This window comes from Amphiprion ocellaris, chromosome 5, assembly GCF_022539595.1.
Source record: "Amphiprion ocellaris isolate individual 3 ecotype Okinawa chromosome 5, ASM2253959v1, whole genome shotgun sequence".
Classification (NCBI taxonomy): domain Eukaryota; kingdom Metazoa; phylum Chordata; class Actinopteri; family Pomacentridae; genus Amphiprion; species Amphiprion ocellaris.
The window spans coordinates 3,975,973-3,997,021 of NC_072770.1; the positions used below are offsets into that span (position 1 = coordinate 3,975,973).

The 21,049-nt window shown below is 39.9% G+C and overlaps 1 protein-coding gene across 1 annotated transcript; it reads left to right on the forward strand.

Moving 5' to 3' along the window:
• The first annotated feature begins 13,290 nt into the window (after window positions 1-13,290).
• Window positions 13,291-20,673, forward strand: LOC111582701 (cytochrome c1, heme protein, mitochondrial). Its single transcript, XM_023291525.2, has 7 exons — window positions 13,291-13,449; window positions 15,565-15,755; window positions 16,664-16,790; window positions 16,994-17,151; window positions 17,978-18,138; window positions 19,625-19,725; window positions 20,023-20,673. The coding sequence occupies exons 1-7, from the start codon at window positions 13,369-13,371 to the stop codon at window positions 20,125-20,127; spliced, it is 924 nt and encodes a 307-aa protein (XP_023147293.1). The 5' UTR covers window positions 13,291-13,368; the 3' UTR covers window positions 20,128-20,673.
• Window positions 20,674-21,049: the final 376 nt, after the last annotated feature.

The window sequence follows — 21,049 nt, forward strand, 5'->3', positions numbered from 1 at the left end:
GGCATAAATGTGAAGAAATTCCCTCAGGACTTTCTTGAGGTATGACATTCACAGTTTACCTTTAACTAATACATTTATTATATTTATATGAAAATATGTATTTACATTTACATATACATACTGCAAATAAAAAGAATTGACTGCTTTGACAGGATGCTATAGTGATTAAATTGATTCCCGAATTGATTTTAGGCAAAGTAATTCAATAACATTCAAGTTTAATCACTTGAAAATGCATAAATCTGTATGAAATATGAATTTTTTTGTCACACACACTTACACACACTCTCCGTTAATGGACCCCACGGGTGCAAATTTACACATTGCAGTACCGACCAATGACCACTGGCGACACTGTCTGGCACACACTTTGTGAGTAATCAGACTCCATGGGGTCCTTTGTTTTTTCAAGAAAATCACACTAGGCATCTCAGGAGGCCATTTTCTATTGATTGCAATGCTTGTGCCTGTGGGGCCCGGGTTTTGGGCCCCACGGGAAAAATTGGACCCCACGGCATGAGTGATTTGTCAGGTTGTGGACCCCATCCAGATATAAAAACAAACAAACAAACACACACGTTATTTGAAAGTTTGGGGGATTTTTTTTTTTTTTTAACCACTAATTTCTTTTTTCTTTGTTTTTTTCTTTTTCTCCTTTTTTTTTTTAACTGAACCAAAGCTCTTTGAAGTCAATTTATGGAATAAGTTACCGCTTTGAGAGTATCTAAATGTGAGTGATGAAAGCTCACCGGATAATAAAAATGAAAAAAAGACAGAGTTCTAAGAATTGACTGGGTAAGCAGACGTGATTCAGTGAAGGGAATGAACATGAAAAGAGCCTATGAGAGAAGTTAGAAAGCCAAAAATAGAAAATCCTACATAAGATGTAATGCATCACACCAGTGATGATGTAATGCTGCTTGATAATTTCAGTCTTTGATCCAAATCACAGGAATCATGCACAAAAACACGATGTAAATTCAACGGACATCACTGTGGATACAATGGCACTGATTTTTCTGGCCTCAGAGCAATACAGCATATTTGGTGCTTTTTACTCTTAACGTGCATTATATGTATTTTTAGGGTTATTTTGCAGTTCCTTTTATGCTGGGATACCAGGATTCAGAGGGAGACGTTCCTGTCTAGATGAAAAGTCACTCGGACATTTACAACATTTATCAATTTCTGCAGAAACAAACAAAAAGCAATAAACACACATATTTTTTGTCTTTGGGGGAATAAAATTCAGTGAACACCAAAAACAGTTTTAACAGCCATGTTTTCTTGTCACAAAAATCTAAACATATCTACTTAAAAACTGGTTCTGGGCCACTAACCAGGCACAACCAGCTGGTTTATGCAACTCTTGGGAGGCTGACGTCTCCATAGTCTTTTAAACTCAGCCTCCGTGCTACAGTATCTCGGAAACAGAGGCTTGTACAGCAGCTAAATCAACCACCTGCTCTTTTCAAGTCTGCTTATCTTCACACAACAGTACAAATGAATGCATCAGATGTCATGGACTTGGAGCACAGATACATTTGGCTGTCAAAGAGCCACTCAAAGTGATTTAAAAGTCTGACACAACCCAGTAATGCTCATAGAGGACACATGCATGGATCTCTGCGCAGCCGAACTGAATGAACAAATGTCTTTGAATATCTGCAGCAGACACTCACACGAAGACTGATGTACAGCCCATAATCTCCAAGACAGCTAACATGTCTATAATTACACAGCATGTGTCCTTGACAGCCAACAATATGAGACAACTATTTTAACTGGCAGCTCAGTGAAAGCTGATCTATTTCACATTTTAAAACCTCGATTTTCTTGAGGACTCCATTGTGTTATATGTGTTCTGCTACTGTCTGGTAAATATGGTGCCTATTAAAAGTATTTAACCTTCTTGGAAGTTTCCCCCTTTTATTGCTTTTCAACAGTGAATCATAGTCAATATAATTTGATTTTTTTAAAGAATTTACAAAAAAAAACACTCTTTCATGTCAAACTGATTCCTACAAAGTAATGCCAATTTATTTAAAACATAAATAGATGATTGCTCAACTCTTCTTACTAGTCAGCATTTGATAGATGCACCCTTGGCTGCAATTACAGCATTGATTCTATATGGATAGGTCTCAATAAGCATTTCACGTCTGGACACTGAAATTTTATACCATTCTTCTTTGCAAAACTATTCAAGCGCTCTCAGATTATATTGGGATCTTCACTGAACAGCCTTTTTCAAGCCCTGCCACAAATTCTGAATTGAACTGAGGTCTGGCCTTTGACTGGGTTGCTTAAGAACCAAGAATTGCTCAAGCTTTAGATGCATGCTTTTGATCAACAAAACTCCCAAGTCTCAGTTCTCCTGCAAACTGCATCTGGTTGTCCTCCAGATTCCCTTATATTTTGCTACATTTGTTTTACTCTCTAACTTTATAAGCTTTCAAGAGACTACTGCTGAGAAGCATCCCCACATTATGATGCTGCCAACACCATGCTTCACAGTTGGAACAATGTGATGATGTGTGGTGTTGGTCAAAACATAGGGTTTTGTCAGCTAAACCTGCTTAAAAAAAAAAAAAAAAAAAAGTAACATTTTGGACTCCTCAGACTAAGGAAACTTCTCGCACTTGACTTCATAGTTTCACATATACTTTTGTAGTGTAATATTTTTGGGGTACGATGTGCTTAAAGTAAAAGATGATATAAGTATGGCAAATGCTATTAGACTGAAGAACAGAGTTAAACATATGTATGAAATACATAATGATGAATATTGTAGTAATGACTGATGTTTTGATGGTATGGTGTGTGTCTGTGGAGGACACACACACACACAGCTGGAAGGTCACAAAGTATAATCTGTAACTTTGGTGTGAAAATACATGCTTTCTAGAAAGTGATATGTGGAGTACTCAAAACATCATTATGTAAATTTAAAGCAATATAACTTTTAAAAGAGGTGTGTCAGAAACATACCAATACATAAAGGTATAATGCACCAAATCTGTCTCAATATAATAGGGTAAAGTCTGAACATGTTTGGACCTGTTCTGGCCTGCTTTAACTGCGCTCCTAGGGATACTCAATGAATCAGAAACATTTTTGTGACTATCCCCTGACTTATACTTTTCACAGAGGTGCTTGAAGTGTTATTTTATCTTCATGGTGTATTTATATCCAGGAGTACTGATTCACCAGTGACCGGATCTTCCAGATACAACAGTCTTCATACTACAATTATTTGAGACTGTCACGCCCACAGCTGTGGGCACCAGTTAGTGGCAGTGCCCCCCCACGGCGACAGGTGTAGACAATCCGTAATCAGCGGGAGCAGCGCACGAGCAGGTGGGAATGATCCAATCAAGCCACATCTCCTGCAATAAAGACAGACGCCATTCACTACTTGTTGCCGGACCGTGAACAATCTCTAGTCAGGTCAGTCTAGCTCCCTAGCTCCTAGTAATCCTGTGTTTGCTTTCTTCCAGTCTGGACTCTCGCCTGCACAACCCTGCCCTCTCATCTCCCTCTGGAAACCCCTGCGTTCCCTGCTTCCTCCGATCCCCTCTGCCTCACTGGACGCCATGCCACCATTCTCTCCTGCCCTTCTGGACACCACACGCCAAGCCACTCCACCGCTCCCACCTACCCACCGAACCCCACACACGGAGCCACGCCACTGCTGCCACATGCCGAGACCACACCTGCAGATTCCCCCCCGACACGCCAACTCCCTCAGTCTGGAAAAACCCAGACTCCCCCCTCTTGAACTCCCTTAGTTAAGTTCCTATCCTTTGCTGAACCAGACTGTAGTTTATTCATTGCTTAGATTAGCTTCCTGTATCTACTCCTGTTCCTTCATATCTAGTATTGCTCGCTTAGTGTCGAGTCTTGTTCTAGCGTTACTCTTGTTTCTGCATTAGTTACTCTCAGGTTAGTATAGTGTTAATTTCCTTGCATTTTGATTCTGTTCAGTTTTTGAGCCTGCCTAGGTGTTACCTTCTGTGGGTTTGGTAGTTCTCTGAATTGTGTTCTGTGGAATTCCTGCCTGCCCACTAGAGGGCTCATTGTTCCTCAACTGCCTTAAGCAGACCATGCTTGATTTACTACTTCAGATTGTAGTCATTTGGTAGCCATTTGTAGTTCTGTTACTACGTCCGGTTTTGTACATAAAAGCATCTTTATGCACCACTCATTTCCTGCATCTGTGCCTCACTAGAAACCATAAGACATTGACTGCACTCTAGATCATCTCCATTTCACTGTGGCTACACTTGCATTGAATTAGGCGAGTCACTTTAAAGGGGTGAATACTTACTTGCAATAACTGAATTTACATTTTTAATTGTAATTTGTAGAAATCAGTTTTGACTTTCAAAGTCAATTCTTGGCCAAATAAATACCAAGTTACATTAAACACGATTCATATTGAAAGCAAAGGGGGATGAACACTTTATAAGCACTGTCATGTCCAGCTCCCTCTCACATTCTCATGTGTGTGATTATACAATGACTTTATTAATCCCTGAAGGGAAATTCAACTGTCTGGTCTCATCTGTTTACTTTTGAATTAAATAGTGTGATTGCTGATGGCAAGAAAGATTTTCTGAATCTTTCAGTCCTGCAGTGCAGGGATAGGAGTCGTCCACCGATGTTTTGTTGTTCACTGAGGCAGATGTGAGGTGGATGATCCATGTTTGCCAGAATGGCCTCCGTCTTTCTAAGTGCCCGTCTCTCCACCTCGTCCTCCAATGAGTTCAATCTGATTCCAACCACAGAGCCAGCTTTTTTTAATCAGTTTGTTCAGACGCCTTGCATCCTTGTTTTTTATACTATATCCCCTGTCCCAGTGTTTTTATACTCACCCTTTTCCTCATGTTCCTCACTTGTTTCTTGTTCCTCTATCCCAGCCTTTCTTTGTGATCTCTAGTGCTGCTTGTGTGCATTTCTGAGCCTGTGTTACGGTTCTTGAGGAGGCGCAGGGTATGAGAAACGACACGCACAAGTAAAAGGATTTTATTTACCATTCAAATCGGACAAAGCAATTCCAAACTACAAAACAGGACTACAAGTGGGAGTGATGTACTGTCACCTTGAATACTGTCAAAGGCAAAAAAGGAACCCCTACAGTAGGGGTCGGCAACCTATGGCTTGCCAGCCAGATGTGGCTCTTTTGATGACTGCATGTGGCTCGCAGATAAATCTTAGCTGACCTTTAACCAATAATGAATAATTTCACTGATAGTTTAAAGTAAAACGTTACAGAAATCAGTGTTTAAAATATAAAACATTCTCATGCATCTTAATCCATCATTTTCTACCACTCCTGTTCACGCTTGCAGGTGGCTGGAGTCAGTCTGTCCTTCAGGTACAGGAGGGTCCGATACCAAAACTCTAATTAGATAATACAGTAGCCTACACGGTTGTTGTGAGGTCAAGTAGTAAACTTACCTTTTAATCAAATAGTCAGCTACTTAATTTATGCAGTGCAAACCCTTTTGACGAAGATGGTGAAAAGAAAAAAATATGAGTACCATACATTTCAGCACGAATGGACAGAAGAATTCACCTTTGTATTAATGGTGAGAAGTATTTTATTTACTGGTTAGCTTCAGCATAACAATGCTATTAAAAAGAATACATTCAGAGACTTATTACTCTGCCAAGGAACACGGCGGAGTTATGGGACGATCGGCGTACGTTTGTGAATCTGTCCCTGTGCAACATTCCTCAAAACGGACTAACGGATTTGGATGAACTTTTCAGGGAAGGTCAGAAATGACGCAAGGACCACCTCATTAGATTTTGGCAGTGATGCAGTTTATAGTCTGGATCTACGGATTTGTTAAGGATTTCCCATTGCGAGATAGTGGCTGGCATGGCGTCACCGTAACTGTGACAAGTGAATACTGTGTCAGTTACCTGCTAGGGCTGCCACTAACGACGGATCGATGAAACACCTGAGCACGATATGTCATCAAAAGCAGAAGTGAGCGCGCAATGCAACAGCAATCACTGTCCGAGGGCCGCGCGTAACACGGACGGACATCCACGCTGCATCGCACCTATATATTATATATGCACGATACTGCATGGCCATCCACACTGTTATATTCTTGCCTTGTTTTTTTATGAATAAAGTAGAAAGTTTGGTGTTTGTTAGACCTACTAAAATGGAAATTTGTGGCTCAGAATATGAGAAAAAAAATATATCCTTTTGAGAAAACGACCTTTAAAGACACGTATTGTGACTGAAATATGCAGACACAAATAGACTAAGCATAGTAAACTAAACACCTGATGAATATTTTGGATGTTTTCTTTCTAAGTCTGAAAGATGGCATGTTATTGAGGCAAAATCTCAAAACAGACCAGTGTATTGTTTTTCTGCAGTGTTTCACTTTGAAAGGTAAGTTCTTGCACTGAAAGAGGGAGTAAATGAACATAACTGTGTTTGGGAACATGCAATATGCACAGTTTTGTCGTGTGCTTCTGTCACAGATGTATGGTTGGACGGACTAGATTTGAATTTTCAGTCTAATTGTAGCGGCACACTTAGAAGGCCTCCTGTCAAGCAAACATGACAGGTTATGGCAGTGACTGCTGCTGCTGCTGAATAGTTTATTACCTGCCTACCTACCTGTTCAACAGCGAGTATCCATCTGCTGTCACACACACAACTAGCTTCACTTCATTTTAACAAGTTGGGAGTTTGTAAATATGTCAGTGTTTCAAAATGTTTGCTTTTCCTTTGTTTAGACTTTATCTCCCTTTTTGTGTCCTGTTCTATATCAATTTATATTTGCCTTATATTTTGTTTTAAGATACTTTCTTAGGCTACTGACATCTATAAATACAGGACTCAGGTGATTAATATACACAAGACCACTGTTCTTTTGCATTTATTGCTGCATTACAAGACGTTAAAGAACATATTAAGTTTGTTACAGCTCTCAGGTAAATAATAGTTTTCAGAAATCTCCGTGGTTTTTCAAAGCACTATCACGAGTTCAACAACATCTTTATTTAGGAGATGGTTGTTCATGTATTTTCTATGTTTGTTTAAAAGTTGTTTTTTTTATTTGAGTTAGGTTTCATGAAATTATCTTGTAATACTGTCTGACCAACAGTATTGCACCTAAAATAAATGAAAGATCCAGAAATGCTGCGAATTCTCAATTTACGAAAGTTCTAAAAATTGTTATGTCTATTAGCTGTCAAATGCATCCAGTGTTTCTTGGATTTCAGTTTGGACCCACAATTTAAATAAATCTTTAAATTAAGATTGATTTTGTGTTTGTCCACTGAGGCTATTGGACTTATTTTGTGCTTCTCTGAAACTGCCATTTTTTATCTCCTTTCTTGTCAATAATTGAGTGAAGTAAAAAGGGAATGTTATTGTGTTATTAAATGGCCAACAGCTTGACATTTTAACCCACATGCAAGAAATTTATTTGAAATGAATAAATAACCATTTATAGTTTGAAAAACTTTTTTTTTACTGCACCAGCTAAATGCACAATCTTGAAAGTTGTTCCTTAAAGAACCTGTTTTTGCCTAAGATTTTGGGAGCACCATTTACAGTGCCTATGGGAACCATTTTTTGAGAGTTCTTTGAGGCACCTTTGGGAGTTCTTTAATGAGCTGTTTGCATGTGTGGTTCTTTGCAGTGATGCCAAAGAAGAGACATTTTTTTCCTGATTGTGCTAACTGCTTTGACACTACATCTTTGTTTTCTACAGACTGTGAGTGTTATATGCTAAATGCTGGGGGAAAACTAAAACGGCAATAAAAAATATGCACACAAATGTTTTCAAAAACAGATAAAATGCATTTTCTCTGTAATGTCTAGTTAGAATGGACTTCACTGAGTTAGGTGAAACATCCATTCCATCCATCCATCCATTATCTATACACCGCTTAATCCTCATTAGGGTCATGGGGGGGCTGGAGTCTATCCCAGCTGACTCAGGTGAAGGCAGGGGACACCCTAGACAGGTCACCAGTCTGTCGCAGGGCTACATACAGAGACAAACAATCACTCTCACATTCACACCTACGGGCAATTTAGAATGATCAATTAACCTCAGCATGTTTTTGGACTGTGGGAGGAAGCCGGAGTACCCGGAGAAAACCCACGCATGCACAGGGAGAACATGCAAACTCCATGCAGAAAGATCCCGGGAAAGCCGGGACGCGAACCAGGGATCTTCTAGCTGCAAGGCGAAAGTGCTAACCACTACACCACTGTGCAGCCCCTTTAGGTGAAACAATTCAATTCAATTTTATTGATATAACACCAATTACAGGTCAAATTGTCTCAAGACACTTAACAAAACCCATATGCCTGAACCCCCAGAGCAGCCCTAAGGAGACAATGGCAAGAAAACCTTGAGCAGAACCCGGCTCCTTATGTGGGGGGAACCATCTGCCTGCTGGCCGGCGGGTTGAGAGGGACAGAAGAGGTAGAGGGGTAGAGGTAGAGGGGGAGGGATGGAACAAGAGGGGAGTGGGGAACAAGGAACATATAACACACAATTGGATACATGCATGATAAGTTAGATGATACGTACAAAGTACAAGTTAACACTGAAACTGATTCATAAGTTCACCGTTATGAAGTAAAAATTCAAACAGTCTGTAGATGAGCATATCACGCATAGTAAGGGTGATGCAGAGTAGATTGGTGGAAATGAGCAGCTGGAAGCAGTGGGCTGGAGGAAGGTCAGCAGCAGCATCCCACAGTGGACATGATGGAGACTAAGACAGCTGGTGGGAGAACAACCACAGATCTGAAGCATCCAGCTCTGGGACCAGGGACACTTGGAGAAAGGACACAGGGAGAAACAGAGTGAGTGTAATGCAATAATGGTATATCTAGTAAATACAAAGGTAGATAGAGAAGGGCTCAGTGCATCCAGAGAGGTCCTCCAGCAGCCTAGGCCTATAGCAGCATAACTAGGGGCAAAACTAAGGGACGTCAAAAGTCAGTTATGCAAATGAAAACACCAGCTCACCCCGTCAGGGTCCCCCAGTCAGCCCTAACTATAAGCTTTGTCAAAAAGGAAGGTTTTAAGCCTGGTCTTAAAAATAGAGAGGGTGTCCGCCTCCCGAACCCAAACTGGGAGCTGGTTCCACACGAGAGGTGCCTGATAACTGAAGGCTCTGCCTCCCATTCTACTTTTAGAGATTCTAGGAACAACAAGTAAGCCTGCAGTCTGAGAGCGAAGAGTTCTGCTAGGATAATATGGTACTATCAGGTCTTTAAGATGTGATGGAGATTGGTTGTTAAGAGCTTTATATGTCAGAAGAAGGATTTTGAATTCTATTCTAGATTTAACAGGAAGCTAATGAAGAGAAACCAATATAGGAGAAATATGATCTCTCTTGCTAACTCCCGTCAGTACTCTGGCTGCAGCGTTTTGGATCAGCTGTAGATGTTTCAGAGAGCTTTTGGGACAACCTGATAATAAGGAATTACAGTAGTCAAGCCTAGAAGTAACAAATGCATGGACTAGTTTTTCTGCATCACTCTGAGACAGGATGTTCCTGATTTTCACAATATTTCTCAGGTGGAAAAAGGAAGTCCTACAGATCTGTTTCATGTGTGAGTTAAAGGACATGTCCTGGTCAAAGATAACACCGAGGTTCCTCACAGTAGTACTGGAGGCCAATGTAATGCCATCCAGAGTAACTATATGCTTTGAAAGCGAGTTTCTAAGATGTTTGGGGCCAAATACAATGACTTCAGTCTTGTCTGAATTTAGTAGTAGGAAATTATAGGTCATCCAGGTCTTTATGTCCTTAAGACAATCTTGCAGTCTAGCTAGCTGATTAGTTTCATTTGGCTTCATAGATAAATACAACTGAGTGTCATCAGCGTAACAATGGAAATTAATGCAGTGCTTCCTAATAATATTGCCTAAGGGAAGCATGTTTAATGTGAAGAGTATCGTTTCTAAGACAGAACCCTGAGGAACTCCATGATTAACCTTAGTATGCTCAGAAGAGTCATTGTTGACATGCACAAACTGGATCCTGTCTGATAAGTAGGATTTAAACCAGTCCAGTGCTGTCCCTTTAATGCCAATAAAATGTTCTAGTCAGTGTAGTAAAAGTTTGTGGTCGATAGTGTCAAATGCTGCACTAAGGTCCAACAAAACAAGTCTAGAGACCAATCCATTATCTGACGCTATGAGAAGGTCATTAGTAACTTTCACCAGAGCTGTTTCTGTGCTATGATGCAGTCTGAAGTCTGACTGAAACTCTTCAAACAAGTTATTCCTTTGTAAATGTTCACATAATTGATTTGCAACTCTTCTCTCCAGAATTTTAGAGAGAAATGGGAGGTTGTATATTGGTCTATAGTTAGCTAAAGCATCTAGATAAAGAGTAGGCTTTTTAAGCACAGGTTGGATTGCAGCAACCTCAAAAGTCTGTGGTACATAGCCTATTACTACAGGTTTGGTCTGTCAGGATGTGATTCATTTTTTTTAAACTGTTCTTCCACCTTCTGTAGGGCATAGGTATGTAATGATAGCAGTACTACCAAGTGTCTACTAGGTGGCAGTATAGCCTTAAGTGTGTTATGCTATGAGTTGTTGACAGACGAACAAGCAGGCATTGTATTAAGCTGAGACCACTATGTTGTCTGTTAAAATAAAATAGCTTGCAGCTCGTAGAAGCTAGCAGCACAAATGTTCATGCGTGACTTCTTGAATAACAGAAGGCAGAACATTACAAGGTACCTTTCAATCCCCATGTGTGTTTGTCATTCAATTATTTTTCAAAAGCTCCTATTCAAAACACAAATTATCTCATCACAGGGCACTTCACATAGTAGGTCAAGATCTTAAAAGCATTCTTACATATGAAATGACAGGTTTTGCTTTAAAACAATAGCCAGGTGGCACATTAAAGCAAAAAATTTCTTGCTGTAATCTTTCTGACTGCTCTGTCCATTAACCCTTCCTCTCAAACCTCCAGTGTAAATGAAGGGGACACTGAAGTTGGCTTCAGTCACCCCCAGTTTGACACACGAAGTGTGTATCTCTGAAATTCACAGTCTTTTTAGTATGAAGGATAATGTTAACGGCAATTATCACAACCGAGCACAGAAACAGTCAGGGAAACAAAAACAAACATGTGCTAATGGAAAAAGGGGAGGAAAAAAACTCCACTTGAATGCAGCATAAGTGCATTTCAGTTAATTACCTTTCACTGCTGGAAGTAAAATAGAAATACCAGACACTGACACACCTTTTAGGTTTTAGGGAGCACAAGATGTGACCTATAGTTCTGGGTAAACGTGACTGGCAGCTTCTTAAAGTTTTCTGATATTTAATATGTTCAATAATTGGAAATAAAATGAAAAAAGATTAACAAACTAAAAGTGTTTTCTCATAATTTGATGTTTTTTTTAATTTTGTAAATCTACTCTCAAGTGAATGATGTTTCGTAATGTATATGTTGGCAGTGCCCACTGGTCAAAGTCCGATAAAGTTTTGTCCTTCAAAAGCTATATGGGCTGATCAGTAGACTAAAACAAATAGTCTTAGACATGAAGAAAAACCTGTAAACAGCAAAAAGCAGAGGTTTCTATAAAGAGGCTTCTGTGTCTAGACTGTTAAAAAAGTAAATATTTCTGCTGAGCAATATTTCAGTCTGACATCAAATTTATAATCCATGTCAAACGTTATGTAGGTGTCATAAATCGGCCGCTGGGTGGAGACTTTTCCTCGCGGCATCTTCTGAAAGAAGCGCCAATCACGTTTGCTTTGTTACAAGCAAACTGGTAGAAAAAAATGTACGTAAATATCTGTGACAATATTAATATTTTAATATTTATTTCATAATATGTTACTAAACAACGTGAAAAAAAATGGTTGTGTAAATAAGTTGTGTAAGATTTTCGACAAGTTCTCCAGAATGAGTCCGGATGCGTAGAGCCGGAGTGAAGGCTGCCTTCAAAATAAGAGCCGAAAGCTTAACGCTGGAAAAATAGGTCCAAACAGTAACAGAAACTACAATGTATAAACTAAATATAGCTGAAAATTGATTTTAAACCTGAGAATTTTGTCACAATACAGTGTGATGACACATTTATACTAATTAAACACCCAAGCAGCCAATCTTTACTTCAGTGAAGTTATCCATCCAGCATTCTATTATCTATATACCACCCAATCCTCATTAGGGTCGCAGGGGCCCTGGAGTCTATCCCAGCTGACTTATGGTGACGGCAGGGGACATCCTGGACAGGTCACCAGTCTATCACAGGGCTACACATAGAGACAGACAATCACACTCACATTCACACCTATGGACAATTTAGAATCACCAATTAACCTCAGCATGTTTTTGGACTGTGGAAGGAAGCTGGAGAACCCGGAGAAAACCCACGCAGGGAGAACATGCAGACTCCATGCAGAAAGATCACAGGTCCAGGCCGGGATGCAAACCATGGATCTTGTAGCTGTGAGGCAACAATGCTAACCACCGAGTCAGTGCAGCCTTCAGTGAAGTCAAATTATCCTTATTTATATAGCACATTAAAACAGCAGGAGCTGACCCAAAGTGCTTTCCACTTGAGATATAAGATTAAACTTTTAAGGGACCAATTTACATGTTAAAGATCAAGACAACATAATGGAGAGAAACCCAAAGATTCCCTTTCAAAAAGCACTTGACAACAGTAGAGAAAGAGAACTCTCTTTCAGCAGATGAGTGACTGGAGACAGAAGATGAGAAAGGAGAATCAACAAAGAAAACCACACACACACTGGGCAGACTGATTAGGCCAGCAACTGGAGTCAGAAATACCTACAGAGAGGACAATTCACAGCAGAAAGAAGACACTAATAATTAGTTAATCTCATGCAAACAATAACATTAGCTATGAATGCATGTTATTCATTATTGCACTTTACTAGATTAGTTAAAAGTTGAAGTATTTTTTAATTGTAAGCTATTAAAAGAAGTAAATTAATTCCTGTATGATAAAAAAAAATGATAAAGGACGATTAAGCGTCTGTGGTTCGCAGCAGAACAAGCTCAGTCTACAGAGGCTTTGCTGTGTCCAAGCCCTGGTTGTTCAGAGCTGTTATAACAGCACAACGGGGGCCTACTTAATATTAGGCAGGTCGTTTTAATGTTGTGGCTGATCGGTGTGCAGTTAGTGTGATAGACTTGGTCTCACTGGTTTTATTTTGACACGTTTGGTGTCCCTTTGTGAATACAGTCTGAAGCGCTTCACGCAGATCGTTTTTATGCTGAAGGTCCGTACTGGAAAAGCTGTGTGTGTGTTTAAGTGTAACTTGACGGTCCTTCCTTCCAGCTGAGACAACCGAAGAGAAGATGGCGGCGCTACGAGTTGTGGTGCTATGTGGGAGTGGGAGAGCTCTCCTCAGCACTCCGAAAACTCTCAAGACTCCCAAGGTAGGTCGACAGAAGAGTGTAAGGTATATCACTTAGCACAGACCATGTTTATTACAGCAGTTTAACAGAAAGGCACCGATTTGAGGTGTCCTGGCGGCGAGCTAACGTTAGCTAGGCTGCTGACGGGGGTGAGACAAGGTCACTCGTGTTCCCACAAATTCTAGGATGTCACCAGCTGCTTTAGCTTCACTTCTAGCAATAGTTCCTCCTTTTTAACCCGGTATGAATCGACACAGCGTCGCTGTCTTGTAATATCAAAGCGGCAGACCGTTCACCCGTCGCTGTTTGTAGGGAGCTAGCCAGTGAGCTAACCCATGATGTGTCAAGCACCCGGCAAACGTACAGCCTGGTTTAAATTCAGTTTTTCGCCTAACTCACGATGCAAGAAGCAAATCTATATATTTGAAGCGTATAGTCCCGGTGTTCTTATTTTGAACTGTTTAGGTCACGTTACGTCCATTTTCTGTCAGAAACCGCAACTGCTAAAGTAAAGCTAACCCGCTTGCTAACGGGTTAGCATTTCAAGGACTGAAAGGACTTCCGTTGAAGAAAAGCTGTAAGGCGTTTGTTGCTGTACGTTTTATCTTTTGACTAATTATCATATTTGAGACTGATGATTTGGACTGTTCATACCTCCCTAGTGCATCTAGAGTGGCTGTACTGTGCTTGTTTAATTTCAAGTCCCAAACTGATCATGAAGAATTTTATAACCGGAGTGTAGTGTTGTTTCAGGCTGGAGACGGAGGTTGATGGCAGGTTATGCTTGTGTAGTCCGGCGCAGGGATGCTGTCATGTGATGCCTGGTTACTAAAACACTGCTGAAGGGCAGTTTCATAAGGACGATCAGATTGCACGTTTCAAGCAAGGACATTGCCATGCTACTATAGCTTGCCAACTGTGTCCCCACTGTAAAGCTGTGTCCCCAGGTAAACCCTCAGTTTGACAGACAACCATGGACGGGTCACTGCATTGTGCACTTTAGAATCTTGTCTTGTTGTCCTGGACATGTTCTCAGTTCTTCATAATTAGTAATGTCAAGTTAGCAAGGTCTTATACAGAAAGTGGATTTCCAACTATTATGATAATCTGTTTATCCATTTTGGGCTGTACAGTGGTGTAGTGGTTTACACTTTCGCCTTGCAGCAAGAAGGTCCCTGGTTCACGTCCCGGCTTTCCCGGGATCTTTCTGCATGGAGTTTGCATGTTCTCCCTGTGTATGCGTGGGTTCTCTCCGGGTACTCCGGCTTCCTCCCACAGTCCAAAAACATGCTGAGGTTAATTGATTACTCTAAATTGCCCATAGGTGTGAATGTGAGAGTGCTTGTTTGTCTTTGTATGTAGCCCTGTGACAGACTGGCGACCTGTCTAGGGTGTCCCCTGCCTTCGCCCGAGTCAGCTGGGATAGGCTCCAGCCCCCCCCCCGCGACCCTAGTGAGGATTAAGCGGTGTATAGATAATGGATGGATGTTTATCCATTTTTTTCAAGAATGTGTCACACAAGTTCCAGTCTTGAGGGGGTCACTGCTAGTCTTTGTCTGTCTTTGTCTCATGTAATAGATATCACAAAATCTTTGAGTTCTACACCAAACAAGAATGCTGCAGATGTCACAGTATATCCCCCAAATTTGACACTTTTTGACACTGTATAGATGACGCAATAAATATGAAACAGTATATTACATTTTTATGTATCAGGCTCAGGCATTTTGTACATATTAACACAGATTTTAGAACAGAATGAATGCCTATAAGTTTTTAAGTGTACATGATTTGTGCTGCAGTTTGGTTTTTTTCAATTATTAGTTTGGTCAAGGAAATTTCAGATAATAGTACAAACGTCCAAGCAGATGTGTTCTTTTTGTTGTTGGATCTTAAATTTACTGTCATTCTTGAAAGCAGCAAACACTCGCACTTTAGTTGGTAGAAACAATGACTTCAGGGTATTCTTCCTTGAAAAATTGCTTGAAAGCTAAATTTGTGTCTGTTGGCTAATTTCTTCTAGTCTCAGTATAAAATATTGAATAGAGTCATCTACTGGCAGTGTGTAATGTTCTTTTTTTTGTTGTTTTTGTTTTTTACTACCTGTTATATTGTTGTGCTAATGTTTGTTCATAGGCCAACATGTCCTTCGCCAGCCTGCCACGGAACAAGAAGGTTGTCTTGACAACATTAGGTGTGGTCACAGCTGGTGGGGCGGGGCTCGCTCTCATGCTGCACCAGTCTGTTAAAGCCTCTGACTTGGAGCTCCACCCTCCTCACTACCCATGGAGCCATGCTGGACCTCTGTCCTCTCTGGACCATGCTAGGTGTGTTGGATGAAACACATAGACACACACTGTGTAATTATCAAACGTACTCAGTGTGAGGAAAGTGTAAAACTGTTGCTAAAAGTCTTGCAAGCTCAGCAAATTTGAAAACGATAAAAGGCCTCTTTCATCCATGATCAGTGCAGAGACTTTGTATATGTAAAAGTTGATGCCTTTACACTTTTCAGATTTAAAACTTAGTAGAAATGTGTTTTTGTGCACTGCTGTCAACTCTTTAATCTGTGTATCCATTTGAATGTAGGAAATGTGTTAGTTTGACAAGCTATTTGCGCAAAGGTAACTTTTTTTTATTTTGACTACTTGTAGCTTTACATAACATCTGTGTTTACAAGAAACCACACATGGCATCTTTAACTTAGTAGTTTGTAGCTTGTTTTCTTAGTGTTTGACAGGCATTTGCATTTTTGTTGTCACAATTAAGGTTTCATTAATGATTTTAGCTGACAGTTACTTTTCTTCATTAATTGGTTAAACATTTGTTTGAGGAAATTAAAAAAAAACTCCCCTTCCCAAAAAATACAGGCTTTTGAGCATCAAAATGATGCTTGTCTTCCCTTACCAACTGTCTAAAAGCTAATAACATTTAATATACTCAATCATAAGACAAGGAAAAGCTGCACATATTTAATAATAAAGAGGGAGGAGCTAAGGGTTTTTGCTGGAAAAAAGACTGAAAGGTTAGATACAATATCAAGACAGTTGCATGTAATTTTTTATTTTAACCAGCAAGTCACTTAATCCACAAATTATTTCAGCTGCTTGAACTTTTGATTTACATGCTTTTGTGGGGTTTTTTTGCGGCCTTCAGCCTCCCACTTTGCAGAAGAGGACCACATTTCTCAATCTAAGTGTCTCTTCATGTTGTCCTTCTCTCTCTGCCCCTGCAGTATTCGTCGTGGCTACCAGGTGTATAAGCAGGTGTGTTCAGCCTGCCACAGTATGGAGTACCTGGCTTTCAGAAACCTGGTGGGTGTGTCGCACACAGAGGATGAGGTTAAGGCCATTGCTGAGGAGGTAAGGCTGTGCGGTGGAGAGTTTCAAATCGATGACATAACCTTGTCTTAGTGTGTTACATCATACATATTCTTAATTACCGGTGTGATTGTTTCTCATTTTTAAAAGTTAACACCAAGTTCCACCAATAGATGGAGACACCTGTCTGTTGCATTTCTAGGTTTTTGACCATATTTAAAGTTTGTCTTGTGTGCTGTGTTCAGGTTGAGGTTGTGGATGGCCCTGATGAGAGTGGTGAGATGTTCACTCGGCCAGGAAAGTTGTCAGATTACTTCCCTAAGCCCTACCCCAACCCTGAGGCTGCTCGTGTCGCCAACAATGGAGCCCTGCCTCCAGACCTTAGCTACATTGTCAATGCCAGGTAATGCCTAAAAATTAGAAAATACTACAAAGTTTAATCCTCTTAACCCTAAATCCCACCGGTGAGTTTGAAGGGCATGATATTGTTTTGAAAATTGCTGCATTTATGATAGCAAGATGTTGTAAAATCAGAAAGAATCTGCTCGTTTTCCACTGTCCAGCTGTTCTTGAACAGAAAGTTGCCAGGTTTCATCAAAAAAACCTATCAAATCTAAACTAAAACATAAGGTATTTCATTGTAATCACTTTGTCCTACATGTTTCATTTACAAATTTGCCATAAATAAACAGTTTGCAGTAACCAGATAAAAGCCCAGCTCGCCTCGGTTTAACTGTAGTCACTCAGCTGTCACCAGCAGTAGCATAACAAAAAAGAATTCTGACTGAACTGGGTTTAAGTGAAAGTTGTGTTTAAACAGAGGAGACAGGAGCCATGTATGGAAATAATACATAGTAAAATATGTGTAGTATGTGGAATTACCTGTTTTGCAGTACTGTTAACACCTAATACCATGTTTAACTTTTTTTTTTTTTTTAAACAAAATATATAAATTCAGCTGATATAACTGTCAAAGAATGGAATTTTGGAAAATTGAACAATCAAAGAAATTCAGCTTTTTTTTCTTTTTTTGGCATTTAAACTTAACATTGAAGTGCAATACTTAGTAATGCAATGAAAAATCAGCCAACTTAATTATAAAATGGGACATGAGGGGGAACAAAAAGCACCTTGATAGTGCTTTGTGTTCATCGGGTTAGTCTGAAAGCAGTGAAGTAACCTGCAAATTTTGTGTTGACTGTGTTGATGTGTCTCGTTATCCTTCTCAGACATGGCGGTGAAGACTACGTGTTCAGCCTGCTGACTGGTTACTGCGAGCCTCCTGCAGGAGTGGCAGTGAGGGAAGGTCTCTATTACAACCCCTACTTCCCTGGTCAGGCTATCGGCATGGCCCCACCCATCTACAACGAGATTCTGGAGTATGATGATGGTAAGTTAACTGTGAGTTTGTGTGCAATATGCTGTTGTGCTGCAGAAGTGGATCAACAACTGAACCAGAATTTGTACAGGGAACACCTAAATCCTAGATTATTCCCAAATCGAGTTTTCCTTTTTGAGCTTGAAATTTTAGTTTGTTCAACGACAAAATATACAACAATCTCTCTCTTATTAGAATGAATTTTCACATAAATACATAAACACTTTTAGAAATACACAGTTGACAAACCCAGACTTAGCACCACTAGTATTTCTCTGCATCATGAATATTTCTCCACACCTCCCTTTCTTTCTGCTGCCTCACTGTGGCAACTTCCTAACAAATACCCACATTATTACTTAGCCTACTTAGAATCAATTTGCAATATCAATGAAGGCAATAAGCGATTTAAAGTACCCACCAGCATTTTCAAAGGTTCAGTTCTCATTTTGATAGAAATGATAATCGTAAAGGAGAAGTAGCAAATGTGTCGTATCACACAGCAAAGACCATGTCCATCTCAACCACTGTGGTTCATTGTTTTAAGCATTTGATATAGTCAGAATGACTACACTGGCCAACCCTTGGAAGCATTAAGTGTAATCAAGTTTCCTCTTTAAACGAGTTATATTATAAGAACAGACCACTTTAAACAGAGTCTACTAAGCCTGCTGCAATAAGGCCACATAAGTGATAACATCAGTGCTAGAAGTGGATTTTTATGCATTTTTGTAAAATGCTTTGATTCATTGTAACAAACATTTTTCTTCAAAGTGACTATGTAATTGCAGCATATAGACGTTTTGCTACAACAATCAACTCAGTGCAGTGTAAAAGTTTCCAAAGATTCCAGGCTTCGATGGTTTGTGAATACTCGAAATGATCACAAAACGAACAGGTCCTTTGTATATTGTGCAAAGTTTTGATGGCAGGCCACAGCCTAACCCTGCTATGCAACACCTACCAAAGTGCTCTGTTGCTTAGTAGGAAGACCTTTTAATATGTAAAATATTTTTATCGTAGTAGCTGCTAAATACACTCATAAAGCCGTAAATTTGTGTTCCTGCTGCCTTAAAATTTCCATAGAATATTTGTTTAGGTACATGATAAGGGTAGAATTTGTGCTTATTCCACTTTGATTGATGGTGCATATATGCATGTGTGTCTTGATCTTTCCTGATCTAAAAATCATTTTAGAAAAACAGACAGACAGACCCAACTAACTACCCACCCAACTAACTTACATCCTCTTTCATCCCCATTCTGATGCTCGGATTGAACTTCAGCAAGTTGCCTCGACCACGTTTACATGTCTAACTGCATACATAGATATTGTCTATCTATAGAGAGATACACTAAGTTGTTCTTGCATTGAAAAATCACACAATATATGATTTAAGATTTACAATATCTTCCACACATGCTGTATCCAGAAGAAAGCCTTAAGGGTTGCCCTGGAAAAAATTACAGTGCTGATGGTTTTTGTTTGGTGCCATAGGAACACCTGCCACCATGAGTCAGGTTGCTAAGGACGTGTGTACCTTCCTGAGATGGGCTGCCGAGCCAGAGCATGACCAACGCAAACGCATGGGACTGAAGGTATGTAACGCACCGCCTGCAGGGTGTTGTCGAAATTGTTTTACTTGGTGAAACACAACATTACTGTACTTTTGGGGAGTTTGTTCTTTATCCAAAACATGAAATTTTCTAATTTCAGAAATGAGCATATTGATACACCCACACAAGAAATTTAGATTAAAAACATACAGCAAAGGTTTCCATTTCACAGACTAAACAAGGAATGCTCTGGCTATCTGACATGCCAATAATTACCCCTTTCTTTGATGTTTTCATTAATCTTATGGTCTTTTTATTTCCATTCTCCTTGTCTTAAAGCTGCTGATGGGCTCAGCCATCCTCGTCCCTCTGCTCTACTACATGAAGAGACACAGGTGGTCTGTGCTGAAGAGCAGGAAGATTGCCTACAGGCCTCCCAAGTAAACAGAAACAAACACACCCCAAGATGGGCCTAAAACTGAGATGGCTGCGTTCAATGACCCCACAATGCTCACCTCAAGAAGATCTTAGACCCATAATAATGGACAAACACACTTGCCTTTCTAAGAGGGGGTAGACAACTATGAGTACATATATTGTGTTTATTCCTACAGAAAATATCTTTTATAAGTTGGTGGCATGGCGGATCCAGTTGTGTGACAGATTTTCCTGTATCTGAAATATTGTGGCGCAAGCTTGTGTCAGATTTGTGGCGTTCTTGAACACACCCTTCACAAATTTTGTTTGATCTGCAGCGATCACAACTGGTAGCAGTTCACGTCTTGACATCTCGTATCAGACTGTCACAATTGACTAATGAGTTGATTGACAGTCCATCTTTGTAAGATACTCGATAACCACATAAGCACTTGGAAATACTTGCTCTACAAAGTTTTCTGGGTGTATGGAACTCCTTCCTTCACTGTCCTCCCTGCAAAACAACTGCTAAACCTCTGTTTTACTGTACAAAATAAATTATCTTCAAGGAAACTTTTCTGTGTGTCCTTTTTTTTGTCTCCTGCAGCGGTAGATGTGACACACTAATGACCATTTTAATGCTATCCGTGTCATTGTATTTTTTGCCTTGTGGAATCTGCATCTACACATTGTCATGTAAATATTTAATAAACTGGTAAATGAACAAATTTTGTTGTGAGGTTATAATTTGTTGACCTCCAGATAAAAATGCCCCCAATCATTTGATCTGTTTGTTGAATTTCACAAAACTATGAAGAAGAAAGGAAATCCAGGCTTCATCCATGTTACCCATAACATTGAGTAAAGTCAATGAGATTGTAAAGATGTAGAATCTGCATTTAAATCTGGTACTTTACCAGAGACCAGACTAACAATACGCCTATGACTT

Excerpts from the sequence above, each read along its gene's own strand:
- LOC111582701 (XM_023291525.2), top strand. The coding sequence starts at position 13,369 with ATGGCGGCGCTACGAGTTGTGGTGCTATGTGGGAGTGGGAGAGCTCTC. Across the intron at positions 13,450-15,564 it reads AAACTCTCAAGACTCCCAAG|GCCAACATGTCCTTCGCCAG; the intron begins GTAGGTCGACAG and ends GTTTGTTCATAG. Across the intron at positions 16,791-16,993 it reads TTAAGGCCATTGCTGAGGAG|GTTGAGGTTGTGGATGGCCC; the intron begins GTAAGGCTGTGC and ends TGCTGTGTTCAG.